The sequence below is a fragment of the Bombus vosnesenskii genome, unplaced genomic scaffold, assembly GCF_011952255.1.
Source record: "Bombus vosnesenskii isolate JDL3184/JDL3185 unplaced genomic scaffold, Bvos_JDL3184-5_v1.1 scf7180000013368, whole genome shotgun sequence".
In the NCBI taxonomy this organism is placed as follows: Eukaryota; Metazoa; Arthropoda; class Insecta; order Hymenoptera; family Apidae; genus Bombus; species Bombus vosnesenskii.
The window spans coordinates 23,134-44,095 of NW_022883001.1; the positions used below are offsets into that span (position 1 = coordinate 23,134).

Sequence of the window (20,962 nt, forward strand, 5' to 3'; positions counted from 1 at the left end):
TTAACGAACAGCATTGGTTGCGTCAATTAACCAAACACTTTATTAAACACCGAACCGGACGCTTACAAATAGGAATAAACGACAATAGCTTCAGCACGTTAGAAAAGGTAAATATTCAACTCATGCTGAGGTTTCTAACAACTAGATTCCCTCAAATTAAATTAATATTTGGATAAGATCCGCCAGTAGACTACGATAACGAACAAAAACAAACGATACTACGCGAAAATCATAACGAATTAGTAGGACACTTAGGTATACACCGCACCGTGAAACGAATACAAGAGCACCATCACTGGACAAACCTAGAACAAGACGTTACAGAATTCATACAAAACTGCGAAACCTGCCAACGAGAAAAGCTAAATCGTATCAGGGCCAAGGAACAACCTATGATAACTGACACACCCCTTAATCCTAATGACAAAACCGCAATGGACATATTCGGACCTCTCACCAAAACCAAACGGGGCAATCAGTTTATCCTGTCTATCCAAGATCAATTAACCAAATATCTCATCCTCATACCCTTAAAAGACCAAACAGCCAACTCAATCATTAACGAACTTTTGGATCACTATGTGTACATATTTTCCGCACCAAAAAGTATTCTGACGGACATGGGACGAAATTTCGTATGTAAATAGATGGACACATTTGAAAGGGCTTTCAAAATCCGACACATAAAAACCACTTCTTTCCATCCACAATCTAACGGATCCCTTGAACGAACGCATGCCGTAGTAAAGGACCTTATTCGAACTTGTACGACCGACCGACAGAACGACTGGGATGAAAACTTAAAATTAATATGCATGGGATATAATACTTCAGTACACGAGACGACCGGACATACCCCATTCGAATTAACATTTGGACGACAAGCTAACATGCCATCCTCAATATCAACCACTCCTAGCCTAACCAGAGAACAATTGTTTAACCTCTGGAAAAATCGACACAACGCCTATATAGCTAAAGCAAGACGAGTTACCGAATCTAACAAAAGGCGATACCAAATCAAATGCGAAAAATTATTAAAACACAGACGATATTCCGAGTAAAAGATAAAGTATGGGTACATAACGATCACAAAACTAACAAGCTAGACCACGAATGGCTAGGACCTGCAGAAATCCTCTCATCCAATCCACCCACCTATCTTATCGAATATTCCAACGGTCACACGCAAAGAATCCACGGTAACAGGCTAAAACCCTACCTTTCAGGAAGAAGACCATAATATGGATCATCATAACACTCGAGTACATTAGAAGCGATCTAGAAGTAAAACCATTAAATTACGCCAACATATTCCTGGAACACATTGACAATTGCTATCTGTACAACGAACAAATAGATATCACCCTTATAGTAGGCCTTAACGATCCAATTGACCAAGTTAATAGATTACAACGCGTAATAGATTTAATAGACCGTCAATGTAAACCACCTTGCGCTTACACACCAGAAATAAGCAGCCTAAAATTTAAGTACGGAAATCTTCAAAACCTGACTCGGCAACTCAAATTATTATTGCGTTATAAAAGCAAACGCGGATTGCTCAATGTCATAGGCTCAGTATCCAAAACTTTATTCGGAACTCTCGACGAAAACGATCTAGAACTCATTAACAAGAACATCGATACATTATTTGATTCCAACAATAAAATAAAAACAATTCTTAGTAACCAAACCGCACTCATCAAACGCGTGCTAGACAATACCAAAACAAATCAACTTGAAAACTTAGCCAACGATATACACAAGATTGAAAACCACAATGAAAAAAACGAAATATTAGTCTCCCTACTAATTCAAACCGAATCTACCATATCAGAACTCCATATAAACATCGACGAAATTTTTAACACTGTTATGTTAGGGAAACAAGGAATCATAAACCCACAAGTTATAGAACCTGAACAATTCTTAAAAACACTTGACCAAACTTTATGACTAACCATATCGAACCTTCAGTTCAAAACTTTCAACTAATTCTAGATCTAAGCAAACTAAAGGTATGGATAAGAGATAACAAACTTATATATACAATAACTGTGCCGCTTTTGGAAAACAATGAATGGAAAATGACTAAAATTTACTCGATACCTTCCAAACAAAACTCTGTATTCATTGCGCCTGTAATAGAAACTGATTTGATACTAACCGACTCAGAACAATACACCTTTGTCGATAGTCACTACTTAAACAAATATTGTAAACGAACGGCAATCATCCACATTTGTAAAAGAACTCAACCGAGTCACAATAGAATCAATTCACCTGAATGCAGATCGGAATTAATTAATAATCGACAGACAGTCAAAACTTGCCCGACTACTGTCTTCAAGCTGGAAGAATTGACGTTCGTACCTTTGCAAACGGAAAATCATTATATTATTATTCCTGCGAAAAATGTACAAATCGACGTGTTATGTAAGACACATAAAATCCTAGAAATTAGACAACCAAGCTTAATTAGCAGTAAAACCGGGTGCATAATCACATACGATCATAATATTATGAAAATAGGAGGATCACATAAAAATATCTCTTACGAAACCAAATTTAAGAATAGCATATACAGCTTCGAAGAAACAGATGTTCCAATATTAGAGAAAATATTAGAAACAGCTCCAAAAGTAACACACAATTTTAACCAATATAAAGCCAACCTCGACACATTACAAACACAAATCAGTACCCTGCAATTTGAGCGACGCATAAATTCATTGAAGGAATATGGCATATCCACACTACAAATATTAAGAATCATAGCCCTAGGACTAGGAACAATATATGTAATGTACAAATGTAAACTTTTCGAATGTCTACGCCGATCATTTCCTAAAAATGTACGTATCAAAATACACTGCCCTACCGCTCGCGTAAACAGGATCGATCAAACATCAACAGTACCAAGGACGGCCATCTTCCAAAATATCACCGAAGACGAAGATGAGGGGATCATTCAACTTAGAAGACCCACCAGAGCCTTACGCTTTAGCGGAGCAAAGCGAAGCTAAGGAGGGGGGAATGTCACGGTGGTCGTGAGAACGCAGCGAAAGGATAATTATATCTCACATACCTTAGCCAGCAAAATAGTAACTAAGCAGTAATAGAAACCCTATGTGACCGGCATCCAGCGATAACCCCTCCACAGGAGCCGGGTCCTTGATAAAAAAAAGTACCTCTCGAGTCGTTGCGAGACATTCTTTTCTGTGCTGTTTGACCATTCTGTATCGTTACTCTGTCAGTGTTCAATAAATCTTCTAATAACAATCAAAATTGAAGTACGAATCTCTCACCTTGCGTGCGGAACGTGAAATTACCCCGAATCGACGTGACACCCACCTTATGTTCACGAGTTAAATGGAACAGCTGAGCGCTACAATAGAACAATCATGAATTCTGCTAGATGCTTATTACATGATTCAAAGCTGAATATTAAATATTGGCCGGAAATAGTTAGAGCCGCGGCGTACTTAAAAAATAGAACCGTTACAAACACATATGAAAATAAAACACCATTTGAAATATTTTTAAAAAGGAAACCGAATATAAATAATTTAAGATTGTACGGAAGTAGAGTTTTCGTAAGAATACCCGAAGTTAAAAGAAATTCGAAATGGGACAAAAAAGCAGACACGGGGATACTTGTAGGTTATGAAAACAATGGATATAGGATACTAGTTAATAATAAAATTGTAATTGCAAGACACGTAGAATTTATAGGTGAAGATGATAATTTATTAGGATTTCGAGGAGAAGATGGACCAGGCAATGAGACAGAAAAGGTTTTTGACGAACATTCGGATGTAAAGGAAAAGGTCGAGCAGGTTGCAATAAAAAAGGAGAGAAATTTAAGTAACGAATCAGAAGAAAAACTTGAGGACACAGAAAGTAATTTAAGAAGGTCAGGACGGGAAAGAAAGAAACCTCAAAGATATGGCCAAACGAGCTCATATTTCATTTATGTGAATATAGTTAGTGCACACAGTCCTCAAACCTATGAAGAAGCTTTAAGTGGAGATGACAGCGGTTCATGGAAAGAAGCAATGGATCGAGAAATGAATAGTTTAATGAAAAATAAGACCTGGCAATTAGTAGAAAAACCAAAAGACAAAAAAGTATTAGACTTGAAATGGATATATACGAATAAATCTGATAATCGTAAGAAAGCGCGACTAGTTGTTCGAGGCTTCCAACAAAAAGAAGTACTGGAAGATTTATACTCTCCAGTAGCAAAAATGCAAACGTTGAAGTTATTACTATCTTATTGTTGTCAATATGGTTTGACGATTATGCAAATGGATGTAGAAACAGCTTTCTTAAACGGAACTATAAAATCGGAAGTATTTGTAAAACAACCTATAGGTTACGACGATAAAAGCGGGAAAGTATGTAAATTATCAAAAGCGTTATATGGATTGCGTGAAAGTTCAAGAGCTTGGTATGAATGTTTCGACGAATATATGAAAAAATTAGGATTTCAAAGAAGTAAGAGTGATTATTGTCTGTATATGAAGTATGAGAGCGATGATGTTATATATTTAATTCTATTCGTAGACGACTTATTAATATGTGGAAAAAACATAAGAAAAATCGATGAAATTAAAAAAAAATTGTCAAACAAATTTTTGATGAAGGACTTGGGTGAAGTAAAGACTTACTTAGGAATAAACATTGAATACGATAATAAGAAGTGTGAGATGAAACTGGATCAAAGTAGTTATATAGAGTCATTAGCGAAACATTATAATATAGAAAACAGTAAATTATATTTTACACCAATGGAACAAAACTTAAGTTTAGAACCCGCACAATCAGCTTTAGACGATATAAGATATAGAAATCTCATAGGAGCTTTGTTATATATTAGTACTGGAACAAGATTAGACGTTAGCTATAGTGTAAATTATTTAAGTCGATTTCAAAACAGTTACAACGAGACCCACTATAAATATGCATTGAGAATTTTGAAATACTTATATTTAAATAGGAAATTAAAATTAACTTATAAAAGAAATTTGAATGCTGAAGTTATTGATTGTTTTGTTGACGCTGACTGGGCTGGAAATAAAGTAGATAGAAAATCCACTACGGGATTTATCATAAGATTTTTCGGAAACGCAATTTACTGGAAATCGAGAAAGCAAAGTAGCGTAACAAAATCATCAACAGCCGTCGAGTATGTAGCTTTATCGGAAGCTGTGAGCGAAATTAAATTTGTAAAAAAATTGTTGAAAGATTTTAAAATAATGATCGAGACACCAATAAAAATTTACGAAGATAATTCTGGAGCGATTGCGATATCAAAATTTGGAAATTTAACAAAAAATTCTAAGTACATTGAAGTTCACTTCCATTTTGTGAATGAAAGTTACGAAAATAAAGAAATTGACATTATAAAAGTAGATTCAGAAAATAATGTAGCTGATATTTTAACGAAGGCTCTAGAGAGGAATAAATTTGAAAATTTTAGATTATTTTTAAGAATAGTTTGATTGACTTATAAAAGGAAATGAATATGCAGCACAAAAAATTAAGGAGGTGTGTTGAGATATGTGTAATTTTCTGTGCTGGACTGAGTTAAGTGCGTAGTAGAAATACTTATATGTATATATCAGTGTGTGGAAGTATGTGTGTGTGCGCAGCGTCTCGAAACAAAGGAATGTAAACAGTCAGTCGGTTAAGAGTCGTCGATGAAGAGTCGGGTGTAGAAGGTGCTGAGACGCGTGCAAGTGTATATCGATAAATATATAAAGAATCGTCTATGTAATAAATATATCATTATTTTAGTAATAACTGTCAATATAAATTTAATGTTCCTATAACATTATTTCGGCTTCAAAGATCCACAATTCTCAACAATCCTCTAACTCTTTAGCTCTGGTCACCAGATTTGAGTGATTTTCCTGTTTTTTTTTTTTGTTTTTTGTTTTTTTTACAGTTGATCGTGAACCTTCGAACAGGACGAACCTCTGAGCCCAAAAGGGATACTAGGCTTTGGTCCTGACAGTGAGCGCGTCAATCTATACAGTTATTCAATGATAGAAAAGAAACAAAAAAAAAAACAAAAAACAAAAAAGTGGAAAAGTGACAAGAACTGAAAAATAGTGCATGTACCATCATCACTATAAATAAAAAAATAGGACACGACGATAATGAAGCCAAAAACAAGAAAGCGGACTCCGCCATAAACGCAACAAAAAAAGCCACGTGAAGAAAAATTATAACACAAAAGACGTCCAAGGACACCAACAGCAGTGTAATACTGATAGCACAAAAGACGCGGAAACACAATCCTCCGCCATACCTGATAAATAGGAACAAAAGAACATATAATACCCAAGAAAGCATAAAACAAGAAGAAAACAACACACAAGATGCGACCGACCGTCGGAAAAAAGAAAACATGAAACAGATCAGAAGCTCTCCACCGTCGGCAATTCCAACAAAAAACAGAGTCGAAGTCATACAATCACAAGAATCCAATTTATCTCAACGAAAGCATCAACAATGCAAAATACGATCTTGGAAAACATAAAGAAAAAGAACGAGGAATTATGACACAAATCAAGCAGGCACAAAGCAAGACACCCCGCGTCATACGAGGGATGCCCCAAGCTAGTAGAGCTGCGCAAAAAGCTCAACCAAAAGATAAACAATGCGAAAAAACCAAAAATCGAACGCATCGCCAAAATAAGCCGTAAATACGTCGCGAACTAAAGTTCGTGGACGTAGTAAAACAGGGAAGAACGCAAAAAAATTCCCCTCTCCCACCTATATTTGTTAATGATGTCATCGATATACAAACAATGGTAAAGTCCATTGAGAAAGATATCAACAAAGAGGAATATAAACTAAAAATAAATAATAACCAAGTCAAAATTCTGCCGACTAACCCAGTCTCATATAGAAGGCTCACAAAACTACTAAAGACCATGAATGCCAACTTCCACACATACCAGCTTAAACAAGAAAGACCTTTCCGAGTGGTTCTACGCAACATCCACCACTCAGCAAACTTAGATGAATTGAAATTCGGAAAACTCCTAAACCTTGGCCACGAAGTAACAAACATAAGCAACATTAGACATAGAATTTCAAAAAACCCGCTATCCCTATTCTTCATCGATTTAAAACAAAAACCAAATAACGAACAAATCTATAACATAACTGGACTAATGAACTCGGTAGTGAAAATCGAACCTCCTTTAATAAAGAAAGAGATAGTGCAATGTAAATGGTGCCAAAGCTACGGTCACAATAACTGTCACAACAGGACAGCGCAGAAACTCAGACATCAACAAATATACAGCATGTAATGAATATCAACCACAATAATACCCACACCTTTGGTAGCCGAAGCTACACGCAAGTAACCAAACAATCAACACCCTTAGACAACCAAAACCAGAACAACAACATCAATGACGCTACAGAAATCAAAGAACTACTAAAGCAATCCATCAAAAACACCGAAATGCTAACAAAAATGATAAGCGAACAAAACGCAGTCCTCAGACAGCAAACGCAACAAATCACAGTCATGTTACAACTTCAGTTCCCTGTTGAGAGTTCGCTGTTGAGTGCCGAAGCGTGCAGACGTGTGTCTAATGCTCTGTGAAGTTCGTAAAACAACACGTGACGCCCATCCGTCGAAAGTGAACATAGCCAAGTGTTTTCTATCTTTCTAGAGAAAAATTCCTACGCACCTAACCTTTACCCGAATCATAGCCTCATAGCCTCTCGACTAGTTATTCAACTCGAATTAACTAGCTCGATGATGGCCCAGGAATCACGACCAGGCTCTCCTGAGCAAATTCGCAATTACTCCGCGCTACCTCCTCCGTGGCAGAAGTGTAGCAGAACTCCCCGCACCAACGACGCTAATATTACCAAGAAACGGAAAATAGAAACAGCAAAACCATACACAATCGACACCCGGAACGAACAATCAACGATACGAATAAACACCCGCAACAGGTTCGCCGTACTGCAATCCACTAACGACGCCATGGAAATCGCAGACCCGCCGCCAAACCAACAATCACAGAGAATCCCCCCTCCCCCACCAATATTTGTGGACGACGTCATCGACATAGAGACAATGATCAAGTCCTTAGAGAGAGATATCTCCAAGAAGGACTATAACCTAAAGATAAATAACAATAAAGTAAAAATACTGCCGAGGAACCCAGAAGCTTACAGAAAAATCACCAAGATACTGTGACACCAATTACCTCTCAGAGAAGAGACATCGACTCCCGACTGTCGGACGCCAACGCCGCGACGCATCTTAGTCCCCATCAGAGATAAGGCCCCAACCCCGACTTTCGGACTCCTTGGAATCCACACCAAACCCCCCAACATCCCCAAGCCAGGGTGTATATAAGCCGAGACTTCACCCAGCCCGGGGAGTTCTCGTTCTAGTTGCTGTTCTTGTACAACACCCTTTTCTCTGTTCAACGTTATTCTACTGTAAGTGCCAAAGTCATAATAAAGTTCGATAAAAGAGAATTAATAGTTGGCCTACGACTCAGCTTTCTTTTCTCTCGCAACCCAAGTATCCATTTTACGTGACATTTTGGCGATCCTGCCAGGATCCATCAACTTCAAGAAAACGAAATTACGCATTTCGGCATACGTGCATCATTGAAGATTGAGGGATCAGCGGACCTCTGCAGATCAGCTCACTTTGCGTGAAAACGACTTCTACGGAAAGCGGACTACGGTCATCACCAAAACTGAAACTGGTCACGAAAAGAAGAATATTCAGGTAAAGAACTGGATTCTTTTAAATATTATCGTACTCGTCGCAATAGCTTCGCTAGTACAGACTCCAACAACAGTACAATAACCACTATGAGCAAAAAATCAGAAGACACATCTTCTGTTAGCCCTATGGCTACTGGTATGGATCCAAATATTCGGGCCATACTAGACTCTATGCAGAAGCAGAACGAAAGAAACGAACTAGCTTTTAATAATTTGCATAAATTAATACAAGACGAAAGTCAACAACGCGTTAGAGAAATCGAACTCTTAGGTAGGAATTACGCTGAACTACGATTAGGAATTCAGTCAATCGCTACATCTGAATTCAACTCTATTATAACCGAAGACGCTAGTGCCAGCACTATTCGGAAAAATCAACCACATGTTCCTAAAAAGACCGAGACGAAAAACGAAACGGACCATATAGACAGTGAAGAAGAAACTATAGATTACGACAATCCTACGTACAGTGCAAAAACCTGCTTAGACTTCATCCCTATGCTCAATGGACAAGATGATATAGGAGTAGAAGGGTTTATTAAGCGGGTAAAAGAAGCTCGAGCCGAATGTCGAGAAAGACGCACGCTATTACGCCTCATTTTAACACAAAGAATCATCGGAGAAGCAGAACGTAGAGTATCCGCCACTCTGTAATCGAAAGCTATGAAGACCTGTTCGATAGCCTCAGAAAATTTGTATCCGTGAGTATCACATCCAACGGAGCCCGCGATAAACTGCAACGTACACGACAAAACTTCAACGAATCGGTACACAGTTATGTGAAGAGGTTCCGACACAACCTCAACGAACTACTATACGCACTCCAACACGAAATTCGCGATCCGATACGTCGTGCAGTCGTTATAGATCTTGAAAACGAACGAGCCACCAAGATTTTCATCGTAAATTTGAAACCCGAAATAGAAACACGCACATCATCTAAAGGACCAAAGAATCTCCAACAAGCACAGGATGCAGCCTTCGAGGCAGAGTTACTTATAGGGGAAATCGAACGCAACAAAAACATAGCAAGAGGAAGAATAATGAATCGACCAATTGCGAGAGCCGACGCCCAATTCCAAGGTACACCTAACGCAAGAAGAAATATCACGCTTGAGAACACCACACGGCCGAAACCAATGAATCCACTCACGGAAAGAAGAGCGATGATGGAACGATCACCGCCCAAATGTTTCAAATGTAGTCAAGTGGGACATTTAGCCAACGCTTGTACCCAACAGCGAAATTTTCCATCAGCCAGCCGAAGAAACTTACCGCCTCCGAGAAATTATCCTATAATGACGGACAAAGAGAGTATGAACCTCGAGGAATACCAAGGGTCAACAAGACCACAGGAAGATTGCTTACTGTACGGTTCAAGAGGAATGACGGACCAATAACGCACTTAGTCGACACAGGAGCCTTATTAAACCTTATTAAAGAAAATCGGGTGATATCGACTGTTTATAGCACGAACAAACCGCAAACATTTTATATGGGACAGAGTAAATACAGAACCGACAAATACGTTCTACTAAAAATATTTGATAAAAGCCATAAATTTTTTATAGTGCCTAAGGATTTTCCGTTAATTGAAGATGCTATACTAGGACTGCCGTGTCTAAGAAAATACCAATACTATATATCAAATGAAACTTTGAAATTAGACGATAACTATTTGCACTTCCAGAAACCCATAGCGATTCAACCAGGAGAAAAGAGGGTTCAAACGATTTACTTGGAAGGACAACCAACGAGAGTATGTTTCTTCAACACTGGTGAGAAAAATCACGAATTCTCCAGTTATATAGAAAACAATAAGGATTTAGATCAAATTGCAAAATTCAAAGCCATTTTGAGGACAAATCATATCGAACGCGCATTTGGAGAACCTATAGAAAAAATACTGATTCACTACATGGACGTCTTCAATCTCGAAACAGAACTCTTACCGTGCACTTCACTTGCTAAACACACAATTACGCTAAAAGAGAACAAAATCATAAACACTAAATCCTACCGACCCCCTGAATGCCACAAAACAGAAATTAGGCGACAGATGGACGAAATGCTTAGGAAAAACATTATAGAACCTTCCGACTCTCCATATAATTCTCCAGTATGGGTTGTACCAAAGAAACAGGACGCCTCAGGAAAACAAATGGAGAATTGTAATTGATTTTGGAAAACTTAACGAACTTACGGACCAAGAAGCATATCCACTACCCGACATAGATGACATAATATCACAGTTAGGAAACGCAAAATTCCTAACGCAAAACCCCAAAATCCGTCCTAGACTTATCCTCAGGATTCCACCAAATTCCTATGGATCCCAAATCAAAGAAGTACACTGCATTTAGCACACCGCAAGGACATTACCATTATAATCGAATGCCGTTTGGACTCAAAAACGCGCCAGCGACATTTCAAAGAATGATGGACACTGCGCTCCGCGGACTTATTAACAAACATTGCTTTGTATATTTGGACGATATTATTATTTTTGGTCAATCGATAGAAGAACACAACCAAAACTTAGCTATCGTTTTACAAAGACTTAGAGAATTGGGGCTGAAAATACAGCCAGATAAGTGCGAATTTTTAAAGCCGGAATTAGAATACCTCGGGCATACCGTAACAAGTGAAGGAGTAAAACCCAATCCGAAGAAGATAGAAGCAGTAAAAAACTTTAGACAACCTAAGAACCCAACAGAAGTAAAATCTTTCCTCGGGCTAGCAGGTTATTACAGAAAATTCATTCGTAACTTTTCAAAACTAGCAAAACCACTTACTGAACTCACGAAAAAAGACACGCCATTCCACTGGACCGACAAAACACAACTCAGCTTCGATACGTTAAAAGAAAGACTATGTCAAGCGCCGGTACTAAAATATCCCGACTACACGAAAACATTTACGTTGACAACGGACGCCAGTAACGAAGGTTTAGGAGCCATCTTTTCACAAGACGGGCACCCTTGTTGCTTCATTTCGAGAACATTAAACCCTCCTGAACGAAATTATACAACGACTGAAAAAGAATTATTAGCTATCGTTTGGGCAGTTAAAAGACTCAGACAATATCTATTCGGCCGCAAATTTCAAATTCAAACAGACCACCAAGCCCTTAAATGGCTACACAACTGTAAGGACCCCTCCAGCCGATTGATCCGATGGAGATTAAGATTAGAGGAATACGAGTATGACATAGATTACGTAAAAGGAAAGGAAAACGCGGCCGCTGACGACCTATCCAGAGTACACGCGATAACACAAACTGACGTTTTATTAAAACAATTCAAAGATTGGGAAAAATCAGAAGAAATACCAAAATTATTAAAACTGACACCTAACAAAGACAACTTTTTCCAATTAACAAAAACATATCTAGGCCCATATGACGAAACCGCATGGTTACAGAAAATGTCAAACGTACTCAAAACAAATAGAAAGATAGGGATAGGAGACAACAACTTAAACGCACAAGACAAAGCACACATAAAGAGACTTCTTTTGTTTTTCAATGACCAACGCGACGACATAGAGTTTGCTTACGAGCCAATACAGAGCTTAAGTGACGAAGAGATAGAACAAATACTGAAAGAAAATCATGACTTGATAGGACATCCCGGAATACAAAAGACGTACGACAGAATCAGAGACAAATATAGTATCCCACACCTTATGGACAGAATAAAAACCAGAATAGAAACTTATGAGACCTGTCAAACCGCAAAAATGACTATTATTATTATAATTTCAAAGAAGAACCATGTATAACCGACACACCATTGGAACCCAATGACAAGATAGCCATGGATATATTAGGACCATTGAAGAAAATTCCTTTATACTCTCTATTCACGATGAACTCACAAAATACCTTATCCTTGTTCCTATAAAAAACCAACAAACAGAAACTATTTGGAATTCCCTGTTAGACCATTACATATACATATTTTCAGCACCTAAGAAAATACTGACAGACAAAGGACAAAATTTTATTAGTAGTTTAATGCAAAAATACGAAGAAGTCTTCAAAATAAAACACATTAAAACTACTAGCTTCCACCCCCAAAGTAATGGATCATTGGAGCGAACTCACGCTGTAATAGCAGATATGTTAAAATGTGTTCAAAAAGACTCAGGGAAAGAATGGGACGAGGATTTGGGATTTAAATTTCATATGCCTAGCCTACAATACGATGATACACGACTCGACCGGATATACACCTTTCGAATTAACATTCGGACATAAAGCAAATTTACCCTCGACCATTTCACGAAATCCACAACGCACTTACGCGGATGAAGTAGCATCCAAAAAACGAGAATGGGATTCTAGACTTTCGAAAGCTCACGACCAACTGATTAAAAGTGGCCCAGGTAACACGACCAGGCTCTTGTGACATCAATCTCATCTCAACCATAAGATATCGACCCCCGACCTTCGGACACATTTCCACATCATAACCTACACCGCGCCGCTCAACACCCTCAAACCGAAACGTATATAAGCCGAGCCTGCACCCAGCTCGGGGAGATCTCGTTCTAGTTGGTGTTCTTGTACAACACCCCTTTTTCGGTTCAGTGTTATTCTTCTAAGTATTAAAACTTATAATATAGTTTTATAAAGGAAAATTAGTAGTTGGGTTACGACTCAGCCTTTTTACTACAACCCAAGTATCAACTTTACATGACACTCTCCTGAGCAAATCCACAATTGCTCCGTGCTACCTCTTTCGTGGCGAAAGTGCAATAGATCCCCCAAACCACTAGTGACACTAAGAACACTAAAAAGCGCAAAATAGAGTCAGTTAAAATAAACACAAACGCCACCCAGAACGAACAGTCAATAAACCAAATAACCACATACAATAGATACGCAATATTGGAATCCACGAACGACTCCATGGAAGTTGCAGATCCACCAACAAACCAACATACTCCCCCACCTATATTTATTGATGATGTCATCGACATACAGCGAGCGAGCAGAAAGGGAGAGAAAGAAAAACTCTCACCCTTGTAAGATAAGACGATGGAGAAGGATGGCAGTCAGGCGACCTAGAGCAGCTACATCGCCCCCCCCCATCTCCAATTCAATAGTCAGGAAGTATTAGGACTGGAGGACGCGGGAAGGGGGTGCAACAGAAGATAATTCATAAGAGGTTCCTGGTGCACTCCTGTCATACGCGTAGGATGGTCATCGTGGAGTTTTAGTCGGTAAGAGTTCGACACTACTCTGCTGTCACGCGATTATTGCAACAGCGGAGTATCCATGAGGATTTCTCCACGTACAAAAAAAAGAAAAAAGATGGCAAACAAATGAAGAAGTGGAAAATGCCAGCAACACAACTGATAAACACTGCACCATACTCAGCACAACAGCGGAAGAAGTTACAAACTTAATTAAGGCAACAAAGACAAGTAAAGCCCCAGGATTTGACTTGATCAATGGAAAAATCTTAAAAGACCTTCCCCCAAAGGCAATAAGACTAACAACGATAATATTCAACGCAATTCTAAGAATACAGTACTTTCCTGCACTATGGAAAATAGCACAGATCGTAATGTTACCCAAACCAAACAAAAACCCACATATAACTGCATCCTACAGGCCAATATCATTACTACCTGCGTTTTCCAAATTACTAGAAAAAATAATATATAACCCCCTAAAACCAACAATAGAAAGAGAAAAATTAATACCGGTCCATCAATCTGGATTCAGGAATAAACACTCCACAATAGAACAAATGCACAGACTCGTCAATGAAATCTTACAGGCGCTGGGAACAAAACAATATTGCACGGCACTCTTTATGGACATCGAAAAAGCATTTGACAAAGTTAACCATGAAAAACTTCTTCAAACATTCAACAAGCAATTTCCAGAACAAATCTACATACTACTCAAATCTTACTCAAACAATAGAACCTTCGTAGTAAAAATAAATGATGCATATTCTGAAATTAAGGATATCAAGGCAGGAGTACCGCAAGAAAGCGTCCTAGGACCAATACTATACATACTATATACGGCAGACATACCAACAACTGTCAACAGCCAACCTGCTTGCTAATCACCTATCTAACGCATTTAAACCTCGCTCCTCCAAAACTGCCGCGAAAATAACAAATATCCCCTCCTATTGACCCCCTTCACTTCTGCAGAGATTATAGAATCAATCAGTCGCCTGAATCCCAAGAAAGCAGCGGGGCATGACCAAATATGTAATAAAGTAATCACGGAACTTCCCACAAAAGGGATTGCACTCATCATATTGATTTTCCGCCGACCGATGTTGTTTCATCTCCGACATATATATATATATATATATATATATATATATGAGTTTTCTCTTACGAGGAGAAGCCGACGTTTTGGTCAGAAAATTCATCGACGGGCCCTGAAACTAAACGACGTAGGTCATCAGACCCTCGGAGTAGGTGTCACTACTGTAAGCACTACGGATATAAAGTGGTGGAGTGACGCAAGAGAATAAAATTGGAGTAGGCGAAGAATATACGAAACCTAGAGGCAAACCGACCAACCGCATCGTCGAAGCTATCTGGCTTCAAATGTCATGAGGAGGGCCATGTCGCGTATAATTGTCCGTTATTGCGGAAAGGAAACAATAACAGCAGCACACCGAAAGGAATCGATAACTTCAATAACTAGCGTCGAGTCGACTTCTACGTAGTGGAAGTGGCAACAGGTAGATCAAGTCATCTGGGTGAATTGTCTCCAGTATTGTATAAAAGTCCGCTTACGAACAGCGTTAATACAATCAATTACTGTAATGTAAAAAACATGTAAATCCTATTCCAAATATTTTATAACTACGTCATGGCGTCAAGTATAACGATACTTTTGCTAGAGCCAATTCTCAACTGAAATTCTTTGTTTATTGAGTATGTAACATATGTAATATGTATTTCCTTGGGCAATAAACGTTATAATTAAAAATTAAAAAAGCACTCGTTCTCGTCCGATAACGAAAGTTCAGATGAAAAAAGTATTTAAATGAGTGACCGCTTGGGAACTCCGCGTGGTGCTCACCTTTTTATTTTTCCAATCTTTTTTACTTTCCTTAATAATCTATTTTGAATAATCTATGATCTAAACATAGAGAAATAGAAACGTTTTAGTATTACGCGACTAGTACCATATATCATTCATTTTTGCACACATTTCTATTTTTTCAAATATTCTTTTTTTGTACATTAAAAGCAAATAAGAATCGTTCTTGTCTAAAGCCAGTTTGAGAGATGAGATAGAGTTTGGTTCTTTTTATGTGAAAATTTGATTTCTCTGTGGGACATGTTAACAGAGTCCTTGTTTGCCCAGTGTTGATTTATAGAGTTTGCGAATTCTTGTTTTAAACACAACTTTATTTTGTGCAAAAGGTACTTCTCTTTTGTCGTAGGAATAGTTTTGTGATGGATGAAAAGAGAGTTGTGCGTTTCGTCCCGGGACTACCGGTGGACTCGTCAGTAAGGCTATGTCCGGTAGTCCCTGCTTAGACGTAGAGGGAGTCTCGCTAGGTGCGGTATTTGTATCAATCGCTCGTATATTCGACCGCTAGCGAGTTAGACAGACTCGTTTTCGTCGTAGCCCTCTAGTTTTGGCGGTTGGTCCTCGCGGATCGCCCGGGAAGTGTTGCGCCGCGTTGATGCCTCTCGGCGTCCTGTTGATACCGATCCGCCACAGTTTTATTGTAGATTGTTTATTTCGGAAGGTATGAAGCTTTTGTTTCGTAATTTCGATTTGCCTCTTTGTTAGGTTGACATTGTTGTGGATATTTAAGTCGCAGTTCTTGTCGAGCTGATTTTGTAATATTTCCTACTTTCTTGTTTTTGTACTTGTACCTGGGTCCGCCACTCCGTGTTTCCAGCTTTAGGAAGTCAGATGTATTTTTGTTTATTTGGAATTCGAGAACGTTATAGTCGCAATCGTAGTCTATGGTTTTGAGCGTGTTAGTTGCCCGTAAATTAAGTAATTGTGTCCAAGGCATATGACTAGGTAACGAGCCTCCTTTTGGTTAAGACTCAATCCTTTCTTCCTGCGTTTTTAATGATTGTTTTAGTTCGTTTAATTGTGTTTGTTGTTCATTTAAGGCTTTGAATATGCTTTCTTTGAAGGTTCGATAAGTTTATTACGTTCAGTTGTGGTATGGTTTTAATTGGGTTTCAATTTTCAATTGCGCGCGGTAATTTGCTTGATGTGGTTGGTTTTCGGAGACGGTTGGTTTCGGCTTATTCCTTGTCTTAGGATGTCTGAGAACTACGGCATGAATTTGCGGCTTATTTGAGCAACACGTTTGTTTTTGATGCTTTGTATTTGTTGATATTTTCCCAAAGTTTCTTGCAAACTTTCTTCATACAACAAAGACACCCACTCCGAGCTTTCCTCCGTAATCACACAAGAACGAACTTTACTTGTTTTCGTAACTACAGAGCAGTCACTTCATCTCTATACGTGTTCTCACCACTACAGAACAGTCAACTTGTGCTCTCGACTTCATCTATATACTGGATCTTTAGACTTGTCACAAACAGTAACATTCAAGTAACAGTCAAATCTCACCAGTAACAGTTAACACCAGCTCGAGTTAAAATACAGTTCAAGGAATAGCAAGTGTCAGAAGTCAAGTCAGCAGAATCGCCAAATAGAAGACCGTCGATCGACAGAAGATACATCATCACAGACGCCAACACGAAACGAGTCTCAGGTCGTACTGATTCATAGTTTGTCATTCCATATACGTAACCTTGTATCACATTGAAGTTGTTGGATCGTTGAAAATATATATTAGCCTGTTCATATCAGCGTTATATTCATCCAACCACCCTTATTATATGAACCGAAATAAAGGATCGACCGATTCGTGGCGTCGATTAGTCAAATTGTAACGGGAATTTACGACTCCCGCTGGCGCGCTTCTTCGAGATCGCATCTCGCCACGAACGATCGAAAGTTCATTCAAATGGAAAGATCCATTTTTGCAGCATTTTCTTTTTGGTTGCTTCTTTCATTCTGCCTATCTTCTTTCTTTCTCTTATTTTCTTGATTCTTTTTATAGTGAGCATTATTTGTCACTTTGCGTTATTGAATATCACTGTATAAATCGGCAAACTCACTAACAAGTCTTACGCCTGGTATTTTTGGCCAGTGAAGTGTGACCTGCTGGGGGGTTCACAACATTCTGACGAGAAAGAATACATTCAGCTCGGAATGAGTGTTAGTTGAAGTAATCAATTTTCTTATTTAATATTATTAAATAAAAAGTATTTACAAAACATACAATTATGTAGTAGAATAAATAGGATATGTGAAACCATGCGTGACTTCGTTTTCAAGAAAATGGACTGTGAAGTTAAGTAGGGGCAATTTCATAATTGATTTTCGCGAAAACAAAGCGAAAAATGTCATTTTACATTTTCGACTTCATTTTCGCCACACGCAGGGAATCATCGTCCTTCGGTTTGTGTCACAATTTTCGGCACATGTATTTTTGCATTCTTTCAAACGACATATTCCGAATTCCGAATATTGAATAAATTTCGGAACATTATCGGAAAATATAAACAAAGGAATATATAAGTAAACGTGTATGCTAGAATGATACAACGTATGGTGATGATCGTTTAATACTAAAAAGATATTTAATTGATGTATACGACCATAGCTTATTAACACTTAGCCAACCGCGCGCGCCAGAGCGAGCTATACGCTTCACTGTCCACCGCGCCCACACAGGCCAAATTATACGCTGTCCACCGTGCATTTTTCTAATTAAGGAGGACTAATATTCAGAAATACTTGAAAAACAAAGAAGTTTAAAAATTATTTAAGTAGTCCATTATATTTTGCGGTAATGATTTCGTTTAACGATTTCACATATCGATTATACAAAACATCCAATTAAAAGTATATATTAAAAGTATAAAGAGATATAGGTAAAATTAAAAACATTAAAGATGACTAAAGATAAATGACACGACTTGAACGTGAAGTTTGCATTTTAATGCAAATAATGCATTAATAATGCATTTTAATATTTTTTTACAGTGTGATATCGTTCAACTATAACATTACTTAGTCATAACTGATAGTGTAACTTTTTAATTAATTTTAAAACTACTAAATTGGTGCATTTTATTACACATTGTACTCTATAAAAGCAGAAAAGAGTAGCAATTAATTTGGAACAATTCCAGGTAAACAATAGCTTACAACAACAACGACAACAAAGAAGGAAACGAATTGGTAAAGTAAAAAAGGGGGATCTGCCAGGTCGGTTGGCTAAGTGTTAAGAAAGGTAAAAAAAGCCAACGCCACACGGAGTTCCCAAGCGGTCACCCATCTATGTACTATCCGTGCCCAGCCCTGCTTGACTTTCGTGATCAGACGGGAACGAGTACTTTCAACGCGGTATGGGCGTTGGCTGAAGTAATCAGTTTTGTTATTTCATGTTACCGAATAGACAACATATTTAAGAAAACATGCATATATGTATGAGGATAAATGGTATTCTTAAACGTGCTTTCAGATATATAAAATTTCTCCTGCCTTCGTTTCCCAAACAATGGATTGTGAAGTTCCTTCACATAGGTACGCGTATACTTAACAAGTAGCGAGTAAAAAGGACGAAACTTCATAATTGATTTTCTAGAAAACCAAGTCGTGTGTCAAATCTTGTCACTTCGTACTCGATTTATTTTTGTATAGGAAATCAGGCCCTTTCTTCTTGCACGATCGTAATACTCTAATTTTCTCGACTACTTCAATCTTAAAACAATTTAGTTTCACTGGATTGCGTATAACTACCAACATCAAAATACTAACATTCACGGACGACACGGCTGTACTAGTCAGGTGACACTGTAGAACGGCTTCTTTGTTCTCTATTATAGTAACGTGGATAAAGCGCAACTGCCTACAAGCAGAAAGGGTCGGAAAACTTGAATAGGCCTGTAGCGGCACTCGACAACAAAACTTTCTAACGGTATCACCGAAGCGCAAGTGCCGACAGGCCTAATAAGCCATCGATATCAGTAAGGTCCTTCCGCCGAATATTTGGAAGAAGGCGTAGGTGGCAACGATTACGGACGCGTAACGAACACGTGCGTAGGAGGGATATTGACGGATGACAAAAGAAACGAATCGGATCAACAAAACGGTTGAGTTGTAACCGAGGGGAGAGAATCGTCAGTTGGAATCGGGAGTTGTACGTAGAGTCGAAATCGAGAATGGTACGTAAAGAGTCGAAAGCGAGAATTGTTAATAAATATAATGTTAAACACCACCGAGTATTTCTTTGGTACCCTACACGTCCTACACCAAAATCATCTCAGGGCTGACGGCCGTCAATATATTTCGGCACCGCAGCCGTTGATCCTCAGTTAGCCACCGAAGAGTCAAGAGTCGTCAACTGAGAGTCGTTATATCACGCCCTGTCCAAACATTCTTAACCGTCACTCTGTTGAATTCACATAATAAATGTCTGAATTTTTCTTCCCTTGCTCGTGAAACGTTTAAACCTAAGCGAAATCATTCGAACGACGCAAGGACACGATCAGTGATTTCTTAATTTCACTGCTCCCCGTGCCTTCGACGTAACACAAGCACTCTGATCCAGAAACAGCAGTCATATTACTACCAGAAAGTATCAGAAAAATCGAAAAATGAAATGATAAATGCAAAGCCCAGTCGATTTAACCACATTACATTTAAAATACGAAAACAGAAGCCGCCTAATATCTAATTGAATGATACGCATATAACACAAACAATGCAAGTTAGATACTAAGACTCCACTTAGATTCATAACTTACATGAAAGCAACATACTAAATCAATTATAGACAAAATACGGATAAAAAGAAGACAGATGTACTGGGTATGCTGCGCCCGCTTAGCCGCGGTGGAAACGCTAGTTTCCCATCGATCACGAAGGTTAAGCAACGGCCGCCGCGGCACGGACAAGGATGGTGGGTGACTGTTCGGCGGGCGCTGAAGAAGAGGAAGGAGGCGCACCGAAGCCATTTTTCTGGGACTATCCAAGGAGCACGAGGCAGGCAGAAGCCCCCGGGACACAGGACTACCCTGGGAAACACCGATGGATCTGATATTTCTTATAGTCGGGTGGCGGCTGGCCGGGGTC

At 38.6% G+C, this 20,962-nt stretch overlaps 1 protein-coding gene and 1 non-coding gene across 2 annotated transcripts; one reads left to right on the forward strand and one right to left on the reverse strand.

Moving 5' to 3' along the window:
• Positions 1-1,954: 1,954 nt before the first annotated feature.
• LOC117237289 lies at positions 1,955-3,196 on the forward strand. The gene has a single exon (XM_033501075.1). The coding sequence runs from the start codon at positions 1,956-1,958 to the stop codon at positions 3,027-3,029; it is 1,074 nt and encodes a 357-aa protein (XP_033356966.1). The 5' UTR covers position 1,955; the 3' UTR covers positions 3,030-3,196.
• A 15,930-nt stretch (positions 3,197-19,126) lies between these two features.
• LOC117237297 lies at positions 19,127-19,245 on the reverse strand. The gene has a single exon (XR_004493985.1). It is a non-coding gene; the product is annotated as a 5S ribosomal RNA (ribosomal RNA).
• Between the last annotated feature and the right edge of the window lie 1,717 nt (positions 19,246-20,962).

Excerpts from the sequence above, each read along its gene's own strand:
- LOC117237289 (XM_033501075.1), top strand. The coding sequence starts at position 1,956 with ATGACTAACCATATCGAACCTTCAGTTCAAAACTTTCAACTAATTCTA.